General features: G+C 43.6%; 2 protein-coding genes across 3 annotated transcripts in view; both read left to right on the top strand.

Annotated features, from left to right (window-relative positions):
• Positions 1 to 16,901, top strand: part of ACAP2 (ArfGAP with coiled-coil, ankyrin repeat and PH domains 2) — a 63,806-nt gene extending 46,905 nt beyond the window's left edge. Inside the window, exons 12-24 of one of the 2 annotated variants that reach the window (XM_059478976.1) lie at positions 420 to 520; positions 1,726 to 1,831; positions 2,275 to 2,483; positions 2,701 to 2,770; positions 4,035 to 4,129; positions 5,420 to 5,604; positions 5,940 to 6,044; positions 6,428 to 6,520; positions 7,739 to 7,926; positions 8,254 to 8,363; positions 8,741 to 8,851; positions 9,094 to 9,155; positions 13,078 to 16,901. In XM_059478976.1, coding sequence (XP_059334959.1) covers positions 420 to 520; positions 1,726 to 1,831; positions 2,275 to 2,483; positions 2,701 to 2,770; positions 4,035 to 4,129; positions 5,420 to 5,604; positions 5,940 to 6,044; positions 6,428 to 6,520; positions 7,739 to 7,926; positions 8,254 to 8,363; positions 8,741 to 8,851; positions 9,094 to 9,155; positions 13,078 to 13,181 — 1,539 coding nt within the window. In that variant the 3' untranslated portion in view covers positions 13,182 to 16,901. The remainder of the gene's footprint in view (positions 1 to 419; positions 521 to 1,725; positions 1,832 to 2,274; positions 2,484 to 2,700; positions 2,771 to 4,034; positions 4,130 to 5,419; positions 5,605 to 5,939; positions 6,045 to 6,427; positions 6,521 to 7,738; positions 7,927 to 8,253; positions 8,364 to 8,740; positions 8,852 to 9,093; positions 9,156 to 13,077) is intronic. The other variant, XM_059478978.1, reaches the window with a different exon arrangement.
• Positions 16,902 to 16,996: 95 nt separating this feature from the next.
• The window catches only part of XXYLT1 (xyloside xylosyltransferase 1), a 32,480-nt gene continuing 23,772 nt past the window's right edge, over positions 16,997 to 25,704 (top strand). Inside the window, exons 1-2 of the mRNA XM_059479183.1 lie at positions 16,997 to 17,392; positions 22,906 to 23,053. Of these exons, the coding sequence (XP_059335166.1) occupies positions 16,997 to 17,392; positions 22,906 to 23,053 (544 nt within the window). The remainder of the gene's footprint in view (positions 17,393 to 22,905; positions 23,054 to 25,704) is intronic.

Below are 25,704 nucleotides of genomic sequence, written 5' to 3'. Positions count from 1 at the left end.
TGTTTGTGAATTTTTTTTTTTAACTGCACCTTTAAAATGGTGATAGCTGAGAATGGAATTCTTATGAATTTAGTCAAATTTTCAAAACCATTGCATTCAGCTTCTGGGGTTTTTTATGTGTCACTTAAAGTACTGCTGATTTAAGTATAACTTTTCTGATTTAATACTGAGTTAATTGTATTTCTTAGAGTATCTTTATAGTTTAAATACTGTTGTTTAAATTTAAGGTGCTGATTATTCAGTAGATTGGATTGTAGATCTCCAAATTCCATTGAGTTCCAATTTTATTTTTGAAGGACAAAATTAGTGTAACCAGGCAAATAGAATTCAATGATTAATAATTCAGGATTGAATTATTCTCTTATTATCAACTATATTATTTTTTCTCTGTGACTCTCTTGTTGACTTTTGGCTCGTAGGATAATCCCACGGTGGTTGTTGAGGACTTGCGGCTCTGCACAGTTAAACACTGTGAAGACATAGAGAGACGATTCTGTTTTGAGGTGGTTTCTCCAACAAAGTAAGGGGAATCAGTGCAGTATGTTTATTTAAAAATGAAAATAATTACATGTAGTTGTTTTAAAATGTAAGATTAATGTTTCTCTTGGGATAGATCAAAACAGGAAAAGTATCTGAAAAATTCTGCTCTCTGAAATTTTGGCTGAGAGTAAGTGATGCTGTGAGAAGTGTCTCTGGTATTTAGTTTACTTTTGGCATTAAAATAAACATGCATTCTTGTGCTTTTTGCATAAATGGCTTGTGGTGCAGGGCTCTGCTGGGGCTTAGTAGTAGCTGATACTATCAACTGCTTAGTAATGTAGAAAATAGGTCTCAGTTTCTCTATATTTCTGATTGGTGCAATGAGAGAGAAGCACTTAAATAAGCTGTTGTCTCAGTCATGTTGAATTATACTTCAGAATGCACTAGATGAAACTACTAAAAATGAAACTGCTAAATGAAAAATAAAATTATTTTTCAGCTCCAGCAGTGCATTGGCTGTACTTAGGGAATTTTGGCTTCCTGCCACAGCAAGGGCAGGACATGGATTCCTTGTTAGTGATTGTGAGATGTGACCATATTTAAGTTTTTGATACGAGGTCAACTTGCTTGCAGGTCTGGAGGTTATCTACACTTTCTACTCCTCCTTAGATTTCTCTTTTGAGTAGATTGCTGTCCATCCTGATGTTTGCATCCCCAGTTGTAGTTCACTATAACATGCATTTTGCTCTTGTTTGCTTGTGCTTTTTCAACCCATAAGTGTTGGAACAGTTTTAGACTTCATGACCTGTTTCTTTTACTGCTGATAAGCAAAGTAGTTCATTCTGTCATAGAGCTTTAAAATTACACTCTTGATGTCAGTGAATGAAAGTGTGTTTTCAAGGACTGATACCTGTGACTTGTGTCACAGGTGTAAAATGCATCTGAGGATATAAAAAAGAAAAATTTGGAATAAGGAAAGGAATAGGAAGCTAAGCCATTGTCAGTGATTTTGGAAGAGTAATTTCTCTATCTATATTAGCATTACCTGCAAATAATTTTGAAATAAGGAGTTTGCAGCTCACAAAGGGTCAGCTGCTTTGTTATCTTTAAATGTGTTTATTAGATGATGCCTACTAAACTTGTGATAGCAAGAAACTTGCTCCATAAAAAGAGACCCCTGAGCAATGTGCTGTGGGATGTCAGCTGCTTGGCCACTGTCTCTTAGCACTTTGTGATTTGTCACAGGAGCTGCATGCTGCAGGCTGACTCGGAAAAGCTGCGGCAGGCGTGGATTAAGGCTGTTCAGACCAGTATTGCCACAGCATACAGAGAAAAAGGGGATGAATCTGAGGTGAGTTAAACCATCCACCAAACAACTACCTCCCTTTGGATCCTGAAAATTTTAAATGCATAAAGCCTCTGTTAATGAGAGAGAAGAAAAGAAACAATCCATTGTTTATCTTCCAGTGGAAAGGCAATGAAATTCTGAAGGCTGTGAATTATATCTGATCTGTCTTTCACTTCATCATGTTAATATTACTTGTTAATATTACTGTGGTCTGTGTGGTTTTTTGAGATTTCGCTGTAGTGTGATTAAAAATCATGGGATATTCTTATATTCAGTTTTATATGTCTTCTGAAAACCTAAACTTTTTTTTTTATTCTGTGGCTTTCCTTGGCCTTGGCAGGAGAGACTTTTCTTGGATTTTAGTGTACAGTCAGTATCTGTGGAACTTTAATTTCTTTAGTTTAGCATGTCTCTTAATTGGTTTGTTTGTGTCTTTTCTCTTTCAGAAACAGGAAAAGAAATCATCCCCTTCTACTGGGAGCCTAGAATCTGGGAGTGAGACCAAAGAGAAGCTGCTGAAAGGAGAGAGTGCTCTGCAGAGAGTGCAGTGCATTGCTGGCAATGCTGCCTGCTGTGACTGTGGTTTGGCAGATCCTCGCTGGGCCAGTATCAACCTGGGAATCACACTGTGCATCGAGTGCTCTGGGATACACAGGTTGGGGAGCTCCTCACAGCTGCATTTCATTTGTGCATTGCCTTAATTAGCAAGGGTGGTGTTTGCCTCTTCAAAGGTACATTGAAAGAAAATTAGAGACCCTTGTTTGTAAATAGAATTAACGTAACTGCTTTATTTGCATAAATTAATGGTAAATCTGTCTGAGGTGAGATAAAACATGTAGTTACAGGTTAATGTTTTTTCCCATGTTGTTTAGGAGCTTGGGAGTCCACTTTTCAAAAGTAAGATCTTTAACGTTGGATTCATGGGAACCTGAACTCCTAAAGGTACAGTATTTTTGAAACAGGTTTCTATTTGGTACTTAGATTGCTGTTCTAAAGCCTCTGCATCAGAAAGTCCAATGCAGGAAACACATTTGTACCCAGTGTGTCTTGCAGTTTTAAGCAGAAAATGTTTATACTTGTGTGTTGGTTTATTTTAATTCATACTTTCTTATACTGCATAGTAATTTGTGCTACAAACTTGCAATCCTATACTCCATAGTAATTTGTGCTACAAACTTGCAATTCAGAACAGTTTACAACACCTTCAGGCTCCCAAGTGCACTCTGAGTAGCAAGTCTCATCTGATACTTTCAACATGTAAAAAGGCAAATCTGTTTACAAACTAGTAATGTCTTTCAGTGGGCTGAAAATTTTGGAAGTGATATATCAGCCTAAAGCATGATCATACTCAAAAATTTGAATGTCAGCTCTTAACAGTGAGATGCTTCTGGCCTATAGGAGAATACTCATGCAGCTGCTTTTGTGTGCCAAATTTCTAGCTTGAACCATGATTATAAAAGTCATATGACAATGAAATACTGAAATAGGAACTCATGCATGATTGCATGTGTGCAAGTGGATAACTCATGCAAACATTTGTTTCTAGCTGTGATGTTCTGGCACTTCGGAATTGCTTCTCTATTCTGAACAATCAAAAGACAATGTGCTTTGTGGTTAAATAATTTTTTTATCAACAAGTTCATGAGAAAACAACCAACCAACCCCCACGCCCACTCAAAAAAAAAAAAAAAAAGCTGTACCTTTTGTATTATCCATGTAAATATCAGAACTAAATATTCTACCTGGTATTAGAAACAAGAAATCTGTTCATTGCAATCAATAGAGTTAAATTCTCCTGTGTAGGCTTTTGTCTTTGTTCCTTTTCTATAGTTGTATCAGATTGTGTCCATTGGGTAAGGTGGAATACAGTTGATTGAATTGTCTCTTGCTGATGGGCAAAGAACAGCTCCTGTCAAAGCTGGTAGAAAAGCACATTTGTAATGAGGCCTGCAGGTGTCATTCTGGTGGTTGTTTTTTCAGGCACTTTAAGAGTGACTAGATTTTTTTCTTATCTTACTCAGAATTTGGTCTCTATTCACTGATTGTTTCTTTATTATCATATAAACCCATGCTTATTTCTGCTAGTGTACTTTTAGCAGTGAAAACACTGAGTTGTAAATATAGGCTGAGTGAGGTTAAAAACAGCTGAATAGGTAGATAAAGCTTTTTGCAACTATATTTGAGTTTTTTTCATTTTGCTTTATAGCTTATGTGTGAATTGGGAAATGATGTTATAAATAGAATATATGAAGCAAAGTTGGAAAAAATGGGAGTAAAGAAGCCACAATCTGGAAGTCAAAGGTAGTACTTTACCAGCAGTACTTGTTGCTTCCTTTTATTGTTGCTTCCCTTAGCCTTCCCCTGTAAAAGCTGCTGCCACTTAACTGTGTTACACTCCTTTAAAGTACTCATTTCCCTGTATCTCTCCCTTTTCTCACTCTCTCTGTTTATTGGGCATTCCTTCTGTTGGTCCCTTCTGCTTCTGCTGTTCATTTGTTCTTTTTGTGATCTCGCTCCCTCCTTTCATGACAGCTCTAGAGCATCACTGTGGACATGTGGATTTTGTTTCCTCTCTGCTGGGTACCAGCTCAGCCAGCTGTCCTTGGTGTGTGAGTGCTCCTGGAAGGAGCCTGTGGCTGTTCCTTTTGTTTACAGTGACTTTGTTCTTCCATTTGACTTTTGTTCCCTGTTCCTCAGAATGTTCTCATCTTCCTACCTACATTGTACATGAGCTCTGCTGCTTTACAGCAGCCTTCAAATCATTTTACTGCTGTCTTCTATTTCTCTGATGCTAATTCGTGTTTGAAGGTAGATTTCCAATGCTTTGTGCTGCTGTATAGGCTCTTAGAACTTGCTTTTTTACTGCCTTTCCAGTTCTGTGCTGCTTGCTGCCCAGTAGTTTTATAGTATAGAAAACTGCATTTTGTGAAGTGTTGGCCACTTGGAGACTGTGATGATAATATAAGCAAAGGAGGAGATTTGCTAGATATTCCTTCTAGTGGTAACTGCTTTTCAGCAGTTCCAATGCAATAATTACAGCTCATTTTATCAGTTTGGCACAACTGCTGTTGTGTTTTAAGCTGATAACCTCAGGTTACAAGGAAAAATACTTCAGTATGTGATATGGAACTGATGGCTGTGCCTACCTAGGGTTTGTTATTGTTTTCTTGTGTAATCTTAATGTTCCTGTAACAGATGCTGCAATTTGTATTTATGTAAGAAACTAAATAAATGTTTATTAGTAGGTTATTAACAATGTAAACTTGTATAAAGTTTTAATACAGGTAACATAGAGTAACTAATGCTTATTTCTTCCACATACCACTTTCCAAAGTCTCTGTCTGAAAGTAAATACATGTTTGTGAACTTAACAAAATTACTTTCTTTTGAGCCTTATGCAAAATTTAATCATGAATCCAGAAAGTGACAGGTGTGCTTTGCATCTTTCTGACAATGTGCTGTGGGTGTGTCTTATGTGCAATGCCAAGCTACAGTTTTGGTTACTGACTTTAGTACAAAGTAGACATTCTTTTAATACATGAAAATACTAAAATTTTAGCTTACTAACTCCAGGAATTTTGTATATGACAGGCAGGAGAAGGAGGCATACATCAGAGCAAAATATGTGGAAAGAAAGTTTGTAGAGAAGCAAGCTGCATCAGTACCTCTGCCTGAGCCTGGAACAAAAGTTTTGCCTCCAAGTCAGGAAGAGAAAAGGCACAGTGGCCCTGAAAAATCCCTTTTGGCAGGGGAACAAGGTGCAGCATCCCACAAAGGTATTTACACACTTCTCTCCTTAGCTGTATTACCCATATTCTTTTTAAGGTAACATATTTTTATATTAATTAACTTCTGCCTCGTGCAGAGACTATGAAATCTGTTTTTTAAATGGGTTGTAGCCTAGTGTAAAGTGTAGGGAAGAAACTACTTCTTCAGAGATGTGCTATTTTACACGGGAAAGGATTGGAATGGGGATGCTTAGAACTCAGAGTCATATTAACCACCTTCTCTCCTCGGTATTTTCATCCTCTTGGTTTTTCCAATAACGTTCTCTCCTGCCCTGTCCCTTCCTTACTGCCTGCTTTGTGCTTTGCTAACCTGCATGTCCCAGCGGTGGCTGTAAGTAGCGACGAGGCGAGGCGGGAGTCTCTGTTCTGTCCTGATGAGCTTGATTCACTCTTCTCCTACTTTGATACCTCTTCAAAACTCCGTAGTAGTAAGTACTACAGCTGTGGCGTGTTCACTGTTTGCACTAGTGGTCCATTGTGTGTTGTGGCCATCTCCCTGCTTCAGTCTGTTGTCTCCGGGCTGCTGCATTGCTTAGTATTTTCATGAAATAATTTAAGCTTTTTTACTTATCCTGATTTTTTTTCATTTCTAGTTCTCTTTGACATTTTTTATTATTATTGTAAATGTTATGGTTACAAAATGTGACTTCATATTTTTCTGTGGATGCATTAAGAATATTGAACAAGAACAAGCCATTTTTTTAAAATTATGTTCAGGACCAAGTATAAGAGCTTGCTTTATTATCATGGTATCTGTGAGGAGCAGGTAGCTTCAGCTCTGCATAGTAATTGCAGTTTCTCCCCAAAACAGTGCGAAGCAGTGACAGTGGGATCCAGCCGAGCACTGATGACAGCAGAGAACACCTTACCTCTACTATATCAGCCAACAGTTTGTATGAACCAGGTGTGTTAGGCTTTGCCTTGTAAGATGAAAATTTAATCATTTGGCAGCAGTTTCTTTTTCTAAAAATGATCAGTGTTGGTGATACAATTTATGTCTGCTATCCTGGTTGAAATGCTTTTGGCAAGGATAAAATTTGCCTGAGCCATCTTTCTTTTGGGCTTGCTACCAAAAATGACATTTAGTCCTTCTAAATGGGTTCAAAGAACTATGGTTTTTTCCAGACAGATGAGGCTGATCTCAAATGCATGATCCTTTTATAAATAAATAAATCCACCGAGATAGAATTCCTCTCGAGTAATAGATAGTAGGCTTTTATGTGCTATTTGTGCATTCTTGCTTAATTTTTCTGTTTCTTATTTTTGTGGAATTGACCAAGTCTTAAAACATCGTTCCTTCAACTCAGAAGTTCTATAAGTTGGTGAATGAAATTATTTGCTAATTTTAGCGTGCTGTTCTGACAGATATATTGAGTATGGCTTCTCAAACTTTCCAAAACATTTCTTTATAAAGCAGACCTATTCTTTTATATGAAAGTGCTCTTTTAAGGTATGTTTTAAATCCAGTAGTTCACAGGTGTTATTGCAGACAGGCAGCATGGAGCTTGGATCTTTTTTGATTATGTTGTAGAAATATTTATGATGCTGTAACTCACAAAAGTTTCTATGTAGCAACATCTTTATCTCCCTGACTTCACTCCATATAATCATTACTGAGATTAAGAGAAAGAGACTGTGCTTTAGTGCAAAATATTATAGCCACAGCAAGTAATTGGTAAATGACAATGATGTCTGCTAATAAAACTTAGGTCAGAACAGTTTTAGCCTCACACTCAGGTGTTTGAGATAAAGATATATTTGTATTACTACATCTTTGGAGAAAATGAGTTTTATTAATATCTTGCGGTTTACAGTAAAACACATTCCAGACCTTAAACAATTTTTTAGAAATTACATGGAATATGTAGATTGAAGTATATACACATGTGCCAGTAGTGTGGAGAGAATGTTTTCTGTGCAGTAAGAGTTCTGTGAAGAGACTGTGCCTGAATACCGGAGCTAAAGGCATCTGTGAATTCCCCTGGCAGAATGGGGCAATAGTACATAGCATTGTGCAAAAGCTGAGCTACCTATTGCCAGAGAAATGATGTTTTGATCAGAATTCCAAGAGGTACCTTGTTAAAACAGGAATTGGGTAAGCAATTTTTTTTTTTCTTTTCAGAAGGAGACAAGCAAGAGTCTCCAGTGTTCTGTGACTCCAAGCAGCCTAGTCCAGGATTGCAGTTGTATCAAGCTGCCTTTGAGAAAAATCTTCCTCACATGGCAGAAGCATTGGCTCATGGAGCTGAAGTAAACTGGGTCAACGTGGAAGAAAACAAAGCAACACCACTCATTCAGGCAGTGAGAGGGGTATGTGATATACAGCCCTGCTGATGGGGGAGGAGAGCAAAGGAAATAATAATATTTCTGTGTCACTGTTCCTTTTGAGCTGCTTGCTTCCTCAGTGAATAATAATATGATGTTGAAGTTATGCTTACAGTGTTCTTTTAGAGTTGTTTCTGAAATATTTTTTCCTGTTAATGTTTTGTTTGGAATTCTATGTCTAGTAGTGTTTAAAGTTGAAAGCAACTCCCTTTAGTTTGCTTTGCTGGGTGGCTCAATGGTGGGAAGGCAGAAGAGGTTTGGTTTGATTCTAGAGATCTGGTGCTGAGTTGTTTCTTTGTTTTCATTCTGTAGGGGTCATTGGTTACTTGTGAATTTTTGCTGCAGAATGGGGCCAACGTGAACATCCGAGACATGAAAGGAAGGGGGCCCCTGCACCATGCCACAGTTCTAGGACACACTGGGTAACTCACTGCCCCACTATTTGTACATGGCCATCCTTTACTCTAGTTGTTCATGGGAAGTTTCTTCATTGCCGCACATATTCTGATATTTTAATACTATTTCAGATGATAAGAGTTTTTCTTAAGCTCTGGTTGTGAGAGAGGAAATAGTATTTTGATTTAGCAGTCTCATGCACTAGCAAAACACACGTGTTTTCTAATGTGGATTAAATAAATGGTTTGCTTACTAGTCTGTTAACCTGTTCTAGATGAACTGCACTATTTTGATATATATGAGACTTTTGATGATTTAAGCTAAATACATTGTATCTAGCCTCACTTTATTAGCTTTTTCCAATATTGTCAAAAGTATTCTTCTATATTTTTTTTCTAACCAGACAAGTATGCTTATTCCTAAAACGAGGAGCAAACCAGCATGCCACTGATGAAGATGGGAAAGATCCATTGAGTATAGCAGTGGAAGCTGCAAATGCAGATATTGTAACACTGTAAGTTGTACATTCTGTTTTCTGACTAGATAACTTAAATGTTGCTATTCTGTTTCAAGTTAAAAATAAAATAAATGTCAAAATTCCGGTACATAAAAACAGGAGGGAACAAAAGAAAAATCAAAATACTCTATCTATAGATGACCTCTTTGATGTGAGATTCAGGAGAGCATTGTAGGTCTTGCATTATAGTTTTTTGTGCTTTAAAGGTGACATTGTTCCTTTTGTTTTCTGCACGGCAGGTTGCGTTTAGCAAGGATGAATGAAGAAATGCGTGAATCAGAAGGACTCTATGGGCAGCCAGGTCAATACTCCTCTAATAACCACACTGAAATGCAGTATAAGAAGTGTATACAGGAGTTTATCAGTTTACAATTAGATTCTTAATGTCTGAGTGAAATTTAAGATTGCTTCATACAATAGTGTTTTTTATAAACGAACACATTCTAAAGCTTCATTGAAATTCAGTGGTGTGACGTTGTCAGAGTGCTTAGGGAACCTAAAAGGAGACTGTTTAAAGAGCATCATTATAGCAGTGTATATACTACAGCCATGACCACCCTATTTTGCTGGTAATTGTCCACAGTTTTCTCCTATTGCTGTTCCATTGACATTTGTGTCATGTTAGGATTTACCTGACATTATTTAGTAGCAGCTTTCTGACTCGGCTTGCTTAGAGACTGTTGAAGAGTTCATCTTATTCCAGGACACTGTTCTCCTTCCTGTGGAATGGTCCACTTTTTCTTTTTTTAAGAAAAAAACCCTTGCACACCAGTGTACAAAATGTACATCAAATATTTCAAACTGCCTCCAGACAAAAATAGGAAAGTATTATTTCCTTAAATTTTATTTTTAAATATTTTTATTTGTTAAGATACTAAAAAGAAACAAAGCAGTCATTCTTAAGTATGTATTTTTGTATGCACAGTTTCTTTCTGTTTGGTTAAAAAACAAGTAGAAGCTGGCAGATACTTGAGCCAACTCCATCAGGAAAGTAACAAATTATATTTAATGCATATGTGCAACTTTATTCTCAGGCACTCAGACCTAATTTACACCGTGTTCTGATATTTGCTTCCATAGGAAGGTAATTTAATATCATGCAAGTACCAATAATGAAGGCACACTTGATTATTAAGTTAGCTAAAAACACCCTGCTGTTCCTGGCAGAAGTGAGAGGTGAACCTTATTTTTCAGGTTGAGTGCTGAGTATCTCAGTTGAGTCCCATAAAGCCCTTATGTGCTTTCCACTGAGGAATTGGGCAGGGGGGATGTTACCAGATTGGAGCAGTAGAATCTAGAGACTGCAGCTGATGCAATCTGATCCAGACACTTTACAGCTGCTAAGGTGAGATTGACAGTGAAGAGTAGATTTGCCTCAACAGGCAGAGCTTGCCCAAAATCAAGGGGAGGCTTTCATTAGAATAACTTCTGAAATTAATGCCACAAGCTGGAGCAGAGTCCCAGCCAGAGAACTTACTGTGTCTTTGGATAGCACAGCTCTGCCCCCTTCACTCTGGTACTTGGTGCAGTTTCTTTTAAAAGTTGGATTCAGTATTTGAGTGTTTTGAATGTTTTTGGCTGCTGTAGAAGGGTTGTGTCAGTGTAAGCACAGAACCTATCTGCTGTCAAAAGGTGTCACAGCTTTCTGTGGTTTTAAGGGATGCAGGTCTTTTTCACTCCTTATACATGTTAAATTATCTGCACTGCCCTTACTTTAGAACGCCAGTGTTCCAAAATTAGGATTCTAGAAGAAAATAGGGATTTTCAAGACAATTGTATATTTGCTGGTAGCTGTGTGAGGGTAAATATCACTGTATGAGTTTGCTGTCACCAGAGTGAAGCCAACTGCCTACTTCTCAGCTCTAGCAATGCAGCTGATAAACAATTGCTCGTGTAGCTAATGGCATCAAAATTTATAATTTAAATATATATGGCTGGTTTGAGCTAATGAGAGAATGAATATATTGCTTTGCAAGGTACAGTTGGTCTTCCAAAGCATTCCTGGAATGGGAACTAGCTGCAACCAGCTTTAAGAAGTTATTTCTGGTGGTAGAAGCCATATGCACAGTAGTGCTGTTTCTGTATAATACTTGAGTGCTCATCTCCTGGTGCTACAGTATGTCTTGCTAACTCTTTGATATTAGCATTGCTACTTTTTCTTCCTACCTTTTCTTGAATGTATGATGTGTGCCTTTTGAGTTACTCTGGTGTGAAATGGTAAAGCAGTGTTACAGTATTTTTGTACATATAATCTGCACTTTAGGGAAAACATTGCTTGGAAAGGGAACTTCCAGAATTCAATTTTAAAGTAGAAATTTAAAATAATTATAAGGTTTACAGTTTTAAGCATATTAATGCAACATACAAACTAAAGGGGCACTTTATTTTAGTCTATTTTTGTATCTAATATTTTTGTTAAGTAATAGAGACAAAGCCAGAGCCACAATGTATCTTTCAAAAATAGCTTTTCCTTCTTTCAAGTTAATTTGAGAGAACCAAGTGTGACAACTAGAACTGCAGTTCTCATTCACCAGTGGAACCCACTTCTGTATTGAAAGCATAAGTGCTTTTATCACAGAAGCCTAATTCTGCTTTTGCCCTTCATAGCTATTCTTTTGGTGAATGCTACAGCTCCATTCTGTGCTGGTCTCCCAGAGCAAGAAGTTCTCACAAGCTGTTACAATAAAACCTGTCCTGTGCCTGCTTCATCTCTAGAACACAGAATCACTGAACGGTTTGGGTTGGAAGGGACCTTAAAGATCATCTAGTTCCAACCCCCCTGCCATGGGCAGGGACACTATACTTGAAATTAAATCTAAAAACCAAAAGGGAATTTCTCTAGAACTGACTTTTCCTAGTACAGCAGTATTGAATGTATTCATCTTTTAAAGTCTGGGAAGAATTGTGTTACTGGCCTGTTAAATATTTCTGGAAGGTCAGTTATTATTTGTGAAAGTGTTTTTAAAAGAATGGAGTCTCATCTCCAAAAGAATTATAGCTTTAACATTGCAAATGTGTATTAAAAAATTGGAAAAAAAACCAATCTAACTTTTCCCAGTAGTGCAAACTTTTAAGCACAAAAACATTCTTTTCTTCCACAATCATGTTAGGAAAAAAAAAAGTTCATATTTGATGTACACGATGAGAGAGATTTTGGGTTGATTTCTTTGTCATGCTATAAATCAAGCTGTCAGCAAGAAACAGTAGTGCTGGGATCTTATGTCCTGTGTGGCCATCTATGTTGGGAAGACTCTAAAATTTGGATGGCTGCATAGCTCCTGACCCAACCCAATGTTTGATGCATTAAATTCCTTTTGAAGGCGAAAGGGTATGGTTAGTGTTTTAAACCAGAAATTGAGCTCAAGGCCCAAAATGCTCCAATAGATGAAAGAATGTGAAAATGAATGAAAAAATGGCCATTTTAAAGTGGCAAAAGAATGACTTGGCAATGACTCAAGAAGTAATCACTCCTGAATGTGTTTCCTGTGTAGACAGGGAGGGGGAGAAACACATTTTGGAATATATTGTAGTAGTAGGGTTGTGTTTAAGCACAAAGGGTGACGATTTAAAAAAAAAAAAAAGATTTTTAGGGGAAGTATCAATTGTTCTTATAGATCAAACTGAAAAATGTAATGAAAGATGTAGATGAACTGAATGTAGAGATTTTATTTTTGCTGAAGTAATAGACAAAAGTAATTTATGAACAATAATTTATCTACTTAAGATTGCTTTTTTAATATATATACTATTGTTTGCTGATTGTTTCTTTCATGGAGAATTCTGTTTGGCTGTAAGAATTCTGATCTCTGTTTCCAAGTAAATCTTTATTTATGCCATAATTCTTTTTTTCTGTATAGAATCTTGGTTAGCAGTTCCTTGCAAAAACAAGGATTTTATTCTTTAACGGCTAATAAATATTTTTTTCTTTTTAAGTTGCTTTAAAGTTCTTTAACTTTTCCTTTCTAACTCTGAACTTCCCTCTGTGTGGCTGCCTGTGAGGTACAATTTCAGGTATAGTTTGGCTTTGTTTAATTTGCTTCTACAGAACATGCATGCAAGTAACCAGTCCCTCAGAGTTCACATCAGCATCACTCCATCTAGAAGCAGTATTCATACATGAATTAAGTGTTACACAGTAATTGATAGCACAGTAGGGCATTTGTGCAATGGTGGGTGTTGTTGACTATTACAAATGTTTAAAAGTGTTTCTCTTTTCCACCTAGGAGACGAAATTTATCAAGACATTTTTCGTGATTTTTCTCAAATGGCATCAAATAATCCAGAGAAGTTAAACCGCTTCCAGCAGTCAGATTCCCAGAAGTCTTAAGTGTCAAGAAGGAAAAGAACCTGAAGCTTATAGTGCAAGTCTTTTTTTACTTTAACAGAATGAATTGTATGCATTTTGTTAGATAGTTTGGATAAAATGACCACTCCAATGTAGCTTTAGATTGTGGTAGCTGGGGAAGTGTATGAGTTGGTTTATGTTCTCCAGTACATATACCTCAGCAGCTGAAGATGTTTCAAGCCCCTGAGTCCCTGCTGGCTGAGTGTAAAGCAGCCCCTGTCCATGGCCAGTGCTGGCAGCTCGGGGGTGGCAGAGCTGCAGGGAGCTCACAGCAGCTCTGCTGCCCAGGGCCATCGCTGGCATCTGTCCCCCTGTCGCCATAAACAATGTGCCTCTGACAGAAGGTCTGGGTTGCATTTTCTGGGACTGTTTGGAAGGGAATTTGGGCAATGATTTACTGAGTTGCCCTTCCATTTGTGGGACTGCAGCTCAACAGATTCTCTTGTTCCTGTGGTGACTCTGGTTAGAGGTGGGCTGTTCTTCACAGATGTGACAGCTCCTGCTCTTCTGCAAGCTCTTTCCCAGTGGAAGCTTTAGCACCAGGCTGGCCTTTATGCTGGTGACTGCAGGTCAGTCACAAAGGGATATATCCTGGGGACCAAATTCCTAAGAGCAGTCCATTTTCCTTTTTTTTCTTTTCCTCTTAAATTAAACTTTCAGTGCAGCAAGTATCCTTCTAAATGAGCATGTGGAACCTTTCATGAAAAATAAACTTACTCCTTTTGGACATGATGTGGGGTTTGTTTGTAGTATTTTGACATGAAGACATGAAATTTGAGACATGAACATAAATATTGAGCCAACAAACCTTGTGTAGCATAGTTGTACAAAGGCTGTTTCTCCTTTTTGCTGTTCTCACTACAGGCCCTAAGCTCAGTATAAAAGTCTCATGTCTTGTAGCCACTTGAAGTTTAGGACAATCAATCCCTTCTATCAGGAAGCAGCAGCCCTTGTATGATTTGCAATGATGTGTATGTTTATGTGTTGTCTAAACTAAGGTGAGCACAGGAAAAACTAGAATTTCAGTGGATACTTCTGTAAAGTAATGAATGAGCACAGTCTGCAACTGGGTTGTGAGGGCAGCAAGACAATTTGCTTAATGCAGTAGTGAGCCCCACTCTGCCCTTGTGCATGTATAAATGCTGTCTCAAGATATATGCTTATATATCAGGATATTTATACATAGATAATAATCCTCCTAAACCTCAAACCAGCAGATGCAATTCTTTATCCTCTGTTTGTCTGCCCTATGGAGAGAGCTTAAGGAGAGTTTTTAAGTAACATAGTATCAATGTGAGTTTTCAGTAATCCTAATAGCTGTGGCATTGTTAACCTGCTGTTTACGTGTATTTAAGAAATGAATTGGCTTTTCTCCATGGAAATATAAGCAAAACTAGGATAAAACAAATTGAAATCTGTAAACTATGGTAAAGTTAAACTTTCTGGCATGTAAGAAAGTATTTCAAACATTTATAATTCTGCATCCAATGTGTAATAATCTGCATATTATTATTGCTACAAAATTAGTAGTGTTGTAGAATTGTCCAGTGGATTTTATTTCCAAGAAGAATAATCTTACAAGACAGTTCTTGTTTTGTATGTGGTCTAATTATGATAGGAAAAGCAGATTCTGCCCATTTAAAGTGCACATTTAGTCTGAATAATAAGAAACTTCAGGATATCACCTGTAAGCAGTAATTTCTAGTAAGCTGGTTTTTAAATAGCTGCCTATGAAATGATAATGTACTTCCTAATCGCCAGTATTTACCAGCAAATGGGTGTTTTAGTAGATCTTAGAGAAAGTAAGGTTCCTGGTGTACAGATGGGACAATGTAAGATATGGCTGCATAATATACACCTTAGACACAGGTTTTTCTAGATGTTTCTTTCCCAGCCTGGCTGGCAGGCAGTATGTAGTGGGATTGGCTGGAGTGTAAAGCTGCCTAAATCTTAGTGGCATAATTGCTGTCTCAGTCCAGGCTGCTGGAGAACAGGTCTGAGAGATTCATTTTAAATCTTCACTGGTGATTTCCTCCCTGGCCACAAAATCTCTGTGACAAATTCTGCAGGATGATTTCTCTTGACTAAGAAGTTGTTTCCCTGTAGCTCTGCACATCCATGTGTTGTGTTCCTGACTCTCATCTGTCTGGGAAGCAGTGTCAGTCTGTCTGTGCTAAAGGATGAACCCCACCTGACTGACAGGTGATGTGACTTGTCAGGAGCTCTGGAGTTTCGATGGATTAGGGAGTAGGTGTGTCACCTGTGATCCTCAGCCTTGTTCCCCTGGCCTTTTGGGAATGATAGGATGTCCAGTATAAACTGCACTCTGTTAAAGCCCTTTTCAGGTTCATATAAACTTAAATTTCTGAATGATCATATTGAATTATGCCACTACCTGTGTTAGACAGTTGGAATTTGTTCACATGGATTTGGGTGAAGGTGAATTTGGATTGTAGAGGTATTTCTTTGCTTTCACAAACAGCCCACATTGCAATCAGATGGATGTGTGTTCCAGGTGCTCATTAGTACATTGTGGACTTCAGCCTCTCTGCCCATTAGGACCTGATCCAGGAAGTCACTGATATCAGTGGCAGTCTTTCCACTGATTTTGGAGATTTTGGATTGTACCATTTGTGGCTTTTAATGTTACAGTGCTAAAGGATCCTGTATTAATACTGCATTTTTCACTCTGTGGGATTTTATATTTTACCTATTTGTATACTGAGCTGAAATAGTTTTAGAAAATGCAACCAGACCTTCCAACTGCTGTCAGCAACTCCCTGTACAAGAGGAAGTTTCTCCTGTTTTGCATTATGACATCAGTACACGTGTTGTACAAATTACTAGGTCTCCTGGATAGAGCATAAACTTTGTAGCACTAAACTAAAAAGGTGAGAAGTAGAACAAGTGGAGGGTTGATGTCATGTTTCCAGGACTTTGGTGCTTCTCTGCAGCCATCTGTTTTAAATTGTGGATGTTACCTCTGCTGCTTCACCTTGAGAATCTCAAATATAACACAGTGACTATGAAACAACCCTTTGATGAAACTGAAAATAATAATATGTAAGTACAAAGGACATGATATTTTTACAGTGTCAAAAGGACTTAGCTGATTATTCTGATTCTTCAATACACAAAGTATTTTGAGAATCAATTTTTCAGGCTACAATCTCTGCCCCATTCATTATGGACACTTTTTCCCAAGTTGGAGTTTATGGCTTGTGCATTCTGACAGCCAACATGCCTTGTTCCTGTGCTTACACAAAGGCAGAGTTTTAAAACAGGGACAGCTCTGGAGAGGCACTACTGGGGAAAAGGATGAGTGTACCACTTTGGTATATACCCTTTCATATGCTTGCTTTATCTTTCTGCATACAGTATTTTCTTGTTTCTCTTCCCATGGAAGGAGATGACAGAGGAGGAAAAATTCCACTCACTTTTCTGTTAGAAGCCTGAGTTTTCCATGTCTTGACATAAATCGCCATGAAATCATCGTTTCCTCAAGCAGAGACGTTACTTTCTCCGAAGTAATGAACTTTTTTGTTTTCCCTCTGCGCGTTCCTCTGTACTCGGTGTTTTTTAAGCATTCCAGCAGTAAAATGTAAAAAACCCCTTTTCTCCCTTAAGCTGTAATTGTACAGACTGTATACTCCGCCCTCCTTCGCGTTATGTACGGCTGTAGAGTTTGTATCTAAATCTTGACTGAGGCGTGTGTGGTGTGTCATTGTCCGGGCCGGCCCGGTGTCCCCGCCCTGCCGCCGGGGCGGGCCCGGGCCCGGGGGCGGTGCCGCCCCGCCATGGCGGCGCTGCGGGGCTCGGCGCGCCGGGGCTGCCTGCGCTGCCCGCAGCCCGCGGCCCTGGCGGCGGCCGCGGCCGTGGCCGTCTGCGCCTTCTACTACCTGGGCGGCGGCGGCGAGACCTTCTCCAGCGCCACCCGCCGCCTGCGCGCCACGCCGCCCGCCCCGGCCGGCCCGGGGCCCCGCGGGCTGCACTTCCTCTTCATGTTCACCAAGGCGGAGCGCAGCCCCGCGCTCCGCGACAAGGCGCAGGCGGCGCTGCGCTCGCTGCTGCGGCACGGCCGCCTGGGCGCCGCCGAGGTGCTGCACCTCCACCTCGTCACCGAGGGCGCCAGCCGCGACATCGGCCTCGGGCTGCTGCGGGACCTGCTGCGCGGCGCCGCCTTCCGCCACCAGGTGCGCGGGGCCGAGGGGCGGGCCGGGCCCGGGCAGCGAGCGGGGTCCTGTGGGGGTCCTGCGGGGCCTTCCCGCAGCACTCTGGGAGCGGCGGGAAGGAGCTCCCTCAGCTAGCGGCCCATGTGCGGCTCCCAGCTCAGCGGTTCGCTCCCACTCTGCTGGAGGAGCTCCCGATGCTCCCCGGTCTCGGGAGTCTTGAGGGGCTCGCTCTGTGTCCCCACCGCCGCTGCCTGCGGGGAGGTGTCCCGGTGCTGCCCGGTGGTTCTCAGCTCGTGGCCTGGTAGCACCTCCGCACGCCACCTGTACTGGAGAGGAGCGGTTGCTCTGAGCAGTGCCGCTCTCCTGCAGGCCCTGTTGGTCCTGTTGTTCAGCATCTCGGCGCAAGGACCACATGTGCTTGTATCTCGATGGGTTCCTGATCAGGAGAGAAGGTTGGCCTGCTGCTAGTGGCTCTTGAGAGCAGGAGTGGAGGGAGAGGGGCTGGAGTGCATCCACGTGCAATGTTCCTTCTTCGGAGAAACGGTTCTGCCTCCCAAATCCACAGCTAATGTGTAGTTTATGCAAGGTCAGGCTTTCCTTTGCATTAAAAGGGTGTCTGAAAACTGGAGGGATATTAAGTTCAGAGATTCCAGGTAACCTGATGCTCCTGTCCTGAGGTGCTGCTGCAGAGCATTGCTTGGAAGTGTCCTCTAGTCCTGCTGTAACTTTTATTGCTCATAAGTCCTGTATTCTATATTAGCTGAATTCTGCCAAGATGAAACTAGAAGTGCAGCCTTAACATTTTTCATACAGACACTTTCCTGATCAATAATTCTACCACTTGTTTTCTTTAAACAAGTCCTTTCCTAATGCTGGCCCTCAGTCAGGTCATGCACCCATGATAGGAGACCCACACTATGCAGTTGTCTGGAAGGCATGCACAGCTCCCTCAGGAGAATTCTTGCACTCCACAGCAGGATGGACTGACTGCCCCATGATGATGCAGTGCTGATATGGTGCCCAGCCAACGTTTGTGGTATTTTGTCTCCTGGAGTGAGAGGACCCCCGGGCACTCAGTGTGCACATTGCTTTCAGTGACCCCTTTGTGTGGGTACTGCCTTACTGCCATCTGTTCCTCTGAGACTTCTCAGCAGGCACCCTGGCCAGCCTCATTTCTCCAAAGCAACTGGAGTTGGAGGCATGAAATGATTTGTCTGTTGTGGATTGGCCCCTGTCTGTAGGTGCCTGTGGAGTCACAGTGAAACCTGGCTCATGTCTGGCACCAGAACTGCTCTCCTGGCTGTGGGCAGGCAGCATGATCTGGAGGCCTCAGGTGAGATCTCACTGAGATCTCAGTGGGACAGCTGCTTCTCTCTTTCCTGGCAGAGCCTGATGTACCCTGGTTTCACTGGCTGGTCTATGATTTCCAGTGTGTTTTGGACCAGTCCATTTCTCTGCTTTTAGGTACAGAGCAGAGGCTGTTCTGCTTCTCAGGCATGCAGCCTTGTCCTAATCCTGTGCCAGTTTCTGGAACGCCAGCAGGTGACAGCACCTCTTTATTCTTGTAGCCTATCCCATTCCTCTTCTTTACCAGTGGGAAACTAATGCCTATCTTGGACTTCTGGTGCTCTTGATAAAATGTTGAAGATGATTGATCCTGATGCTCAGCTGGCTCCAGCAGTAACCCATCTCTGTCCTTGGACCTCTCTTTTCCTGCTCCTCCTGGTGTGTGCAGAACACTCTCCTGGTTCTCATGCTCCTTTTCTAGCACAGGCCCAGATATAAGGCTTGATAAAGTGCTCAGGGGGCAGCTGGAGCCACCAAGGCCAGGCTGATAAAACACCCTGAGCTTTACCTTTTCTTCATGAGGAAGTGATTCAGGCCCAGCTTTTGGAGCTGCCCTTGTCCTCCCATCCTAGCAAAGCTGGGATCACTTGGCTTCTCTGTTGGAGTGAAGCCCAGAGTCAGACATGGATCGTAACCTTTGGGGGAGGTTGTGGGCAGCTTTTCTCTCTCCCTAGGCAGAGTCAGCACTTTCAAAGTCTCCTGGAGATGGAAGCAGCCGGCTGCAGCCCGGGCTCAGTGTGCAGAGTGAGGGCAGAGCGGCTGTGGGGTGCAGGCGGTGGGTGTGTGGGAACAGCTTGGGCGCTGGACGCTCCCGGCAGGGCAGGGCTGTCCGGGCGGGGGCAGTGGCTGCGTGGCGTCGCCGCTCCGTGGCCGTGCAGATGTGGCCCAGCTGTGCCCCAGCTGTGCAGCGGGAGCGCAGCCGGGCGGCGGCGGCAGAGGGAGCTCGTGCTCCGCGTGTGCGGCCGGGAGGCGGCGGGCGGACCCGGCCTGCGGCCGTGCTGCCGAGCGGGGCCTCGGTGGGCTCTCACCGGGGCCTGGTGACAGCAGTGACAGAGAGCGAGTCCCGCACACGGCTGGCAGGGGGATCTCTGCGGCCTCTCCCGACACCCGGCCCGCGGGAGGTGCCCGGCAGCGAGCCTGGGCCAGCCTCGGCCCACACCGTGCTTGCACAGAGCAGCAGCTCACCCCGTTTCCTGCCGCTCCAGGCTGTGTGCTGCGATTCCTGTCTCTTACTGATTCCATTTCCCTGCCCTAACAACACGAACTACGCCTTCGGCTCTCTGCTCATCCTGGTTTCCTGTTCAGATGAGCCCCACGAAGGACGCTGCTGGGGTGGATGTAACTGGGCTGCCATCACACCATGCTTACAGAGACCTGTGAGGATGATCGACGCGGGAAGGAGGGAAAGTTAAAGGAAAAAGAAATGCAGGTTGTTTTTTATTAGCGAATCACTAGAAAGGATCTTTCCTCAGTGTGACGTGTGTTTATAAAACTGCTTGCACAGGAAACTCCTAGAACTTTTCTTAATGTCCTCACCAAACGTGATTGGATTTAGCTACAGGGATTTACTAAGAGCTGTTACACAAATAAATAACGAAGTACAAAATTAGCAGCAGATTAACAAGCTGTGCTAAAATCAGCAATGAGGAGGAAAGAAGCCTTCACAGTCCCAGAGAGGCTGCCTGGCCTGTGGCTGCAGGAGCAAAATTCAGCTGCTCAGGAGTTTGCTTTGCAGAAGTGCAAACAATTGGGCAAAAGACATGTTTTTCCTGTTTTCTTTGGCAGGAGTGAAAAGGCAGATGATGCTGTGTCTCGAGTTTCAGGAGTATTTCTCCTATAAATTTTGTCCACTGGTGCTTGGCAGTGTGCTCACTTCAGAGGTGACTGGAATTGGTTTGGCATTTTCTCCCCTTTTTTTATGTGCTGTACACACCTCAGGCTGCCTTTGCTGGATGCAGAAGGGTGGTTACAGGTGCTGTATTTCTCTTCCATGCTTCTCCAGCCCAGCCAGACCCCAAAGCTGCCCCTGCCCAGCTGGGCTGGGAGCAGACCATCACACATCCCCATGCTGGTGGTGCTCAGTTTCATGAACAGGCTGTCAGTGCCGTTGCACTGAGAGAGTAGTGGTGGTTTGCTTGTTTGGACACCTTTGCCTGTGTCCTGCTCAGCACAGCTGCTGTCACCGCGATGGCACCACAAAGCTGGGGTGAGGTGCTGCCGAATGGTAACAGAGTTTCCTCCCCTGCAGTATCCTGGGGACTGTGCTGTGCTGCCCAAAGGCAGGTGTGGCTGCTGATGAGCTCCCCAATGCACTTTCCTGGAACGTTTTGTTCTGTGTTTTTCCTGCTGTTCTGCTGCAGGCCTTGGCTCCGAGCCCAGCAGCCGGGACAGCAGCGGGGCCGCCCTGCTGAAGGATGTGCTGGCCATGGAGCCTCTGCACGGACCCCAGTGATGGCCAGGGCCCAGCGTGGGTGTGGAGAGTGCCCTCCCCAGGACGGGGCCTCAGCTGTGCCTGTCCCCCAGCACTGCCCTGCCTTGGCTCAGCCATCCTGGCCAGTGCCAGCACAGCCCTATCACCTCAGTGTGTTCAGTATATCATGGGAGCCACGAGCACAGCCCTGCATCCAGCAAGCTCCACTCTGCCGTGAGAGTACATTGGTCTGAGCAATGTGTTCTGCAAAAAGCTGTGGAAGGAGAAGCTCCAGACTGCCCACTGCCTCAGTCTCTGCACCAGCTGAGCATCAGTGCAGCCCCTTGTGCACCCCATGGAGAGGATGGTCATTGCACCAGCACAGGCTCCAGAGCCACCTCCTCTGAAGCATTTGGCTTTATTTAGGTTTTCTTTTAATTAAAAAAAAAAATAAAGCAAGTGCTCTTTTGCACGTTTTAAGTATATAGTGCAGGCCCCTTGTTTTTAAGCAGATGAAGTTTTAGTAGGGAAAAGAAGTGAAACTAGACCCATTGAAATAGTTTCGTTTGAAAGCAAGCTACAAAGATTGTGGTTTGTGTTCCCTGCTGAAGGGGCCGGCTTGTGGAAGTGTCTTGGTATCCCTCAAACAAGGGCGATAGGTTCCCCTGTACAAAATTCAAGTACTGCTGCAATGTCATGTCCTCGCTGGACTTAGGTTTCATCAGGGCTTTTCGTGCTTTCCCTGACCTGAAGAAGGCAGCACGACCCCAAGTCTCCACACTCAAGTTCCTGCACTCCCCCTTATCTGCACCAGGGTCATGTCCCTCATCTCTCTTAATTATCCTGAAAATCCCTCTCATTATCTTGTGTGATTCAGTGACCTGTATCCTTCTGTGGGTATAATGAGCTGCATGAAAACTCCTGTCCATTGGACTTTGACCAGAATAAATTACAAGCTTGTTAAATGTCAGTAGCTGGCAAGGTGCATTTGGGGTTGCTCCTGTTTCTGGGACATAACCATGGCACAGGCGTGCCAGGGCCCGTGCTGGTGCATGGGCTCCCGCAGAGCTGAGGGATGCAGAGCAGGGCTGGCTGAGCACCAGCAGAACTCCAGCACAGACAGGCTGAGATCCATCTACAGAAGTTGCTGTGCTGTGCTGTAGCTCCTGATGTTTGGATTTTGGTCAGCGTGCTGCGGCCGGTCCTCCCTTTCCCCTGCAGCCCCGCCGGGACGTGCTGCAGAGCTTGCCTCCATGCCAGGCTGCTGAGCAGCAAATCTGGGCTGTGTCCCTGGCCCTGTCACAGCCTGCTTCTGTAGGAGGGAGCAAGCCTTGGTCCTCAGGGTAAGTAATGTGGTCTGGCTTGGCTCTAAACCGCAGCACACCAGAGCCTGGAGTGAGCTGTTGCCTCTTCTGATGGACTCCATATGGGAGACCAGATATGTGCTTGCATCAGGCAGTGGGAACAGACCAGAGAAACAGCCCAAAGCATGGAACACACTTGTTTGTGTGAGGGGATTCAAGTCTCTGCCCACCTTACAGTTACAAAATGGCTGTGAAAGTCCTCCTTTCCCTGCACTTAGCCAGTTCTTGCATCAAGAGGATGTGCAGGGGCCAGGGCAGGCAGGCCCCTTTGTGCAGCTGCAGTGCCAGCAGCACTGTTTGTGCTTTACCAACCTCCCCCTCTCCCCGTGCTGCTGGGGGCTGGGCAGAGGCTGCTGGAGCTGGGCCTGTCCCTAGGAGCAGTGGCTGAGTGGTGTTTCTGTTGTCTCTGCCAGGTAATCGTCCATGATGTGAATGAGCTGACAGAAAAGCTGTTTCCCATCGTTGAGGCCATGCAGAAACACTTCAGTGCTGGATCAGGGACCTACTACAGCGACTCCATCTTCTTCCTGTCAGTTGCAATGCATCGCATCATGCCCAAAGGTAGGTCTCTGCTCTCCTGCCTCCAGCAGCACAGGCTCTCTTTCTCTTCTGCACAGAGATGTTATCCAGTGGTATTTGAAATACAAAGCTAATAAACTTTTGGGATGGACTCCTAGGATTCTCCTGCTTTCTGCAGAGTGATGGACTTACCAGTCCAAGACCTCATCCAGGTCTCCACTGGCATGAGTGACAGAAGGTTCTCCTTGTCACATGGCAGCTGGCCCTGCCTTTATGCCCTGAGATGATAGGAGAGGTGAGACAGGAGCAAGCAGGCTTGTTCTCTGTGTGTGTTTACAGCCCCCTTCCCCTTGTGGTGCCAGCAGAAATAGGTGCTATGTGTCTGTGGTGTAGCTGTGCACTCTTGAGTATCAGCAGGGAGTAGTTGTTGAGTCTTTCCTCTTGGCTTTAGGGAGCTTTAGGAAAGCTTTGCTGATTAGCGGCCACTGATCACTTAAGTTTCCTTATTGTGCCTCTGCTGTTATCAAGTGCAGAAACAACAAGAACTCTGCCGGAAAATAAGGCAGAAGGGGCTCAGCTCAGCTGATGCCGTTTTCCTCCCCTGGCTGTGTGCAGCTGCCTCTCATGGAGCCAGCATGCTCTCTGGTCTTTGGTTGCACAAGTAGGGTTTTGTGTCCTTGGGCTCCAAACCCCTGCACTGGAGCTCCTGCAGCCCTGCTTGTCCCTGGGCTCTCCCTGCCAGCTGCCTGGCTGGCCTGATGCACCAGTGATAGCAGCATCCCTTGCTGGGCTGGTCACATGTCCTGGGCATGGCAGGCTGCAGGTGGCAGTGGTGGCAAGGAGCCCCAGGACCCTGTCTGGCCATACACCTGCCCCAGGAGGAAGTGACCAGCCTCTCAAAGCTGCTTGTGGATGTCATGCAATGGTGGCCTGTTCCCACACGTGTGCGTGTTCCCAGGGCTAGCACTGCTGGCACCAGCAGCCTCCTTGGAATCTGGAGCCTCTGCCCAGCTCCAATTCTCCCTGCAGACTTCCTACCATGGATCTTAGGTGCACTGTTGCTGAGATGTGAGCAGATACACCTCCCCTGTGGCCCTGCTGAGTCCTGTCCCACTTTGGCTCTACTTAGGAGCTTCTGCCTCTACTGTGCTTCGTGAGACTTCCTCTGTCCTTTGTGGACTTGCCCCTGTGGCATGGCCTTCCCACACTAGCTCATTAAACAGTGGGGCAGTGGTGGCCCTGAGGGTCCCATCCCAGCTCACTGATCATTACTCTGTGAGCTCCAGCAAATGTGCTCTCCATGGCTCTCCCCCAGACTTGGGTAATTTTGTGTGTGTCTGGTGCTGTCTGCACTGTGAATGCTTTGAAGTACACTGCATACAAATGATGGTATTAATGCTGGCTAATTCACTCCTCCTGATTCCCTACTCTGTCTGTGCTGTGTGCTAAAGATATCCCTGTTGTGCTGCCTGCCAGCAAGAAGCGGCTCAGTCTGAAATGCCTCTTCTCAGTTCATCAGCCCTCATCTCTTGGAAAGCTTGTTTGCTCTCCCTCGGCCTGACAAGGCTTTCAATGGTCTGTTGGGGCACAGGATGTTTAAAGAGGCATTTTTACAGTTTCGTGAGTTCAGTTTTTGTTTCAGAAGCTGCTAGTAAAGCTGATTTATATTTCCCTTGCAAGGGAGGTCAGGTTTGCTGTGCTGGGTGCCTGGTGATTTATGGGGCTGGTGGGGCTCAGCAGCCTCCTCCCTGTGCAGCCAGCACTGAAGGAGAGGCACAGGAAAGGCTGCAGCTCTGCTGCCGCTCCCAGGCTTGCAGGTGATGTGGGAATGGCTCTTGCTGCCCTCCTGACTCTGACAAGCAGTATCTACTGGGCTGAACAAGCCACTTTGCTAAGTCGGAGAAGAAAGGACCAAGCCCTCTTTTTCAGGCAGTATTACCATTTTTCAGGCAAAATTACCATTTTTCCTGGTGTATTTCTTTGCCATTTCTTCTGCCTTGAATGTTGTGTTCTGCCCTGCGTGCTGTGTCTTTTTGTGCACCTCTCCAAGCACATCTGGCTCCACAGCATTAGCGCCACTTTTTGTGGAATCCAGATTTGATTGGAAGCTTGAGCATCCTCTAGCAGAAATGAAGGCTCTGATCTGAATGCTAAACTCTCTGGTGTGTTCATTTGCATTTGCATCAATCAGTCTATAGGGATTTTTTCAGTAGCAAGCGACCTTTGTACTAAAATTGCCTGGCTTTAGTTTACCAAATATATCATTTTTTTGAAGAGAGGCATTTCCACAGTGTCATGATTTAGTGATTTGTTTGGATTCTATGGATTATGATGAGGCATTGACTTTGCAGACTGGTGGCACTAAAAACTGAACACCAGGTTATTTTATTTTTTTTAGGGACTTTTGTGGGCCATGTGCTGGCTGCATGCACATTGCACTGAGGATAAATGGGGTTTGCCACTCAGCTGCTCTGTCGTTTACTGTTGCTTGGGATCTTTGCCAAAAAAACTTCACATCTAAAACCTGCAGCTGCCAAGTTATAATATAACAGCTTCTTAGCTGGTGTAAATCATGGGACACTCTTGCCTTAAATGTTTTACATCAGTGGAGTTAATCTGATTTAAACCAGCTGGGGAGTTGGTATGGAGCACACAGAAGTGCAGACTGCATAACTCTTGTCTGTGCTCGAGGC

This window comes from Ammospiza nelsoni, chromosome 10 (assembly GCF_027579445.1).
Source record: "Ammospiza nelsoni isolate bAmmNel1 chromosome 10, bAmmNel1.pri, whole genome shotgun sequence".
Taxonomy (NCBI): Eukaryota; Metazoa; Chordata; class Aves; order Passeriformes; family Passerellidae; genus Ammospiza; species Ammospiza nelsoni.
Note: the sequence above shows the minus strand (reverse complement) of the source record. Positions and strands in the feature narration are given on the sequence as shown.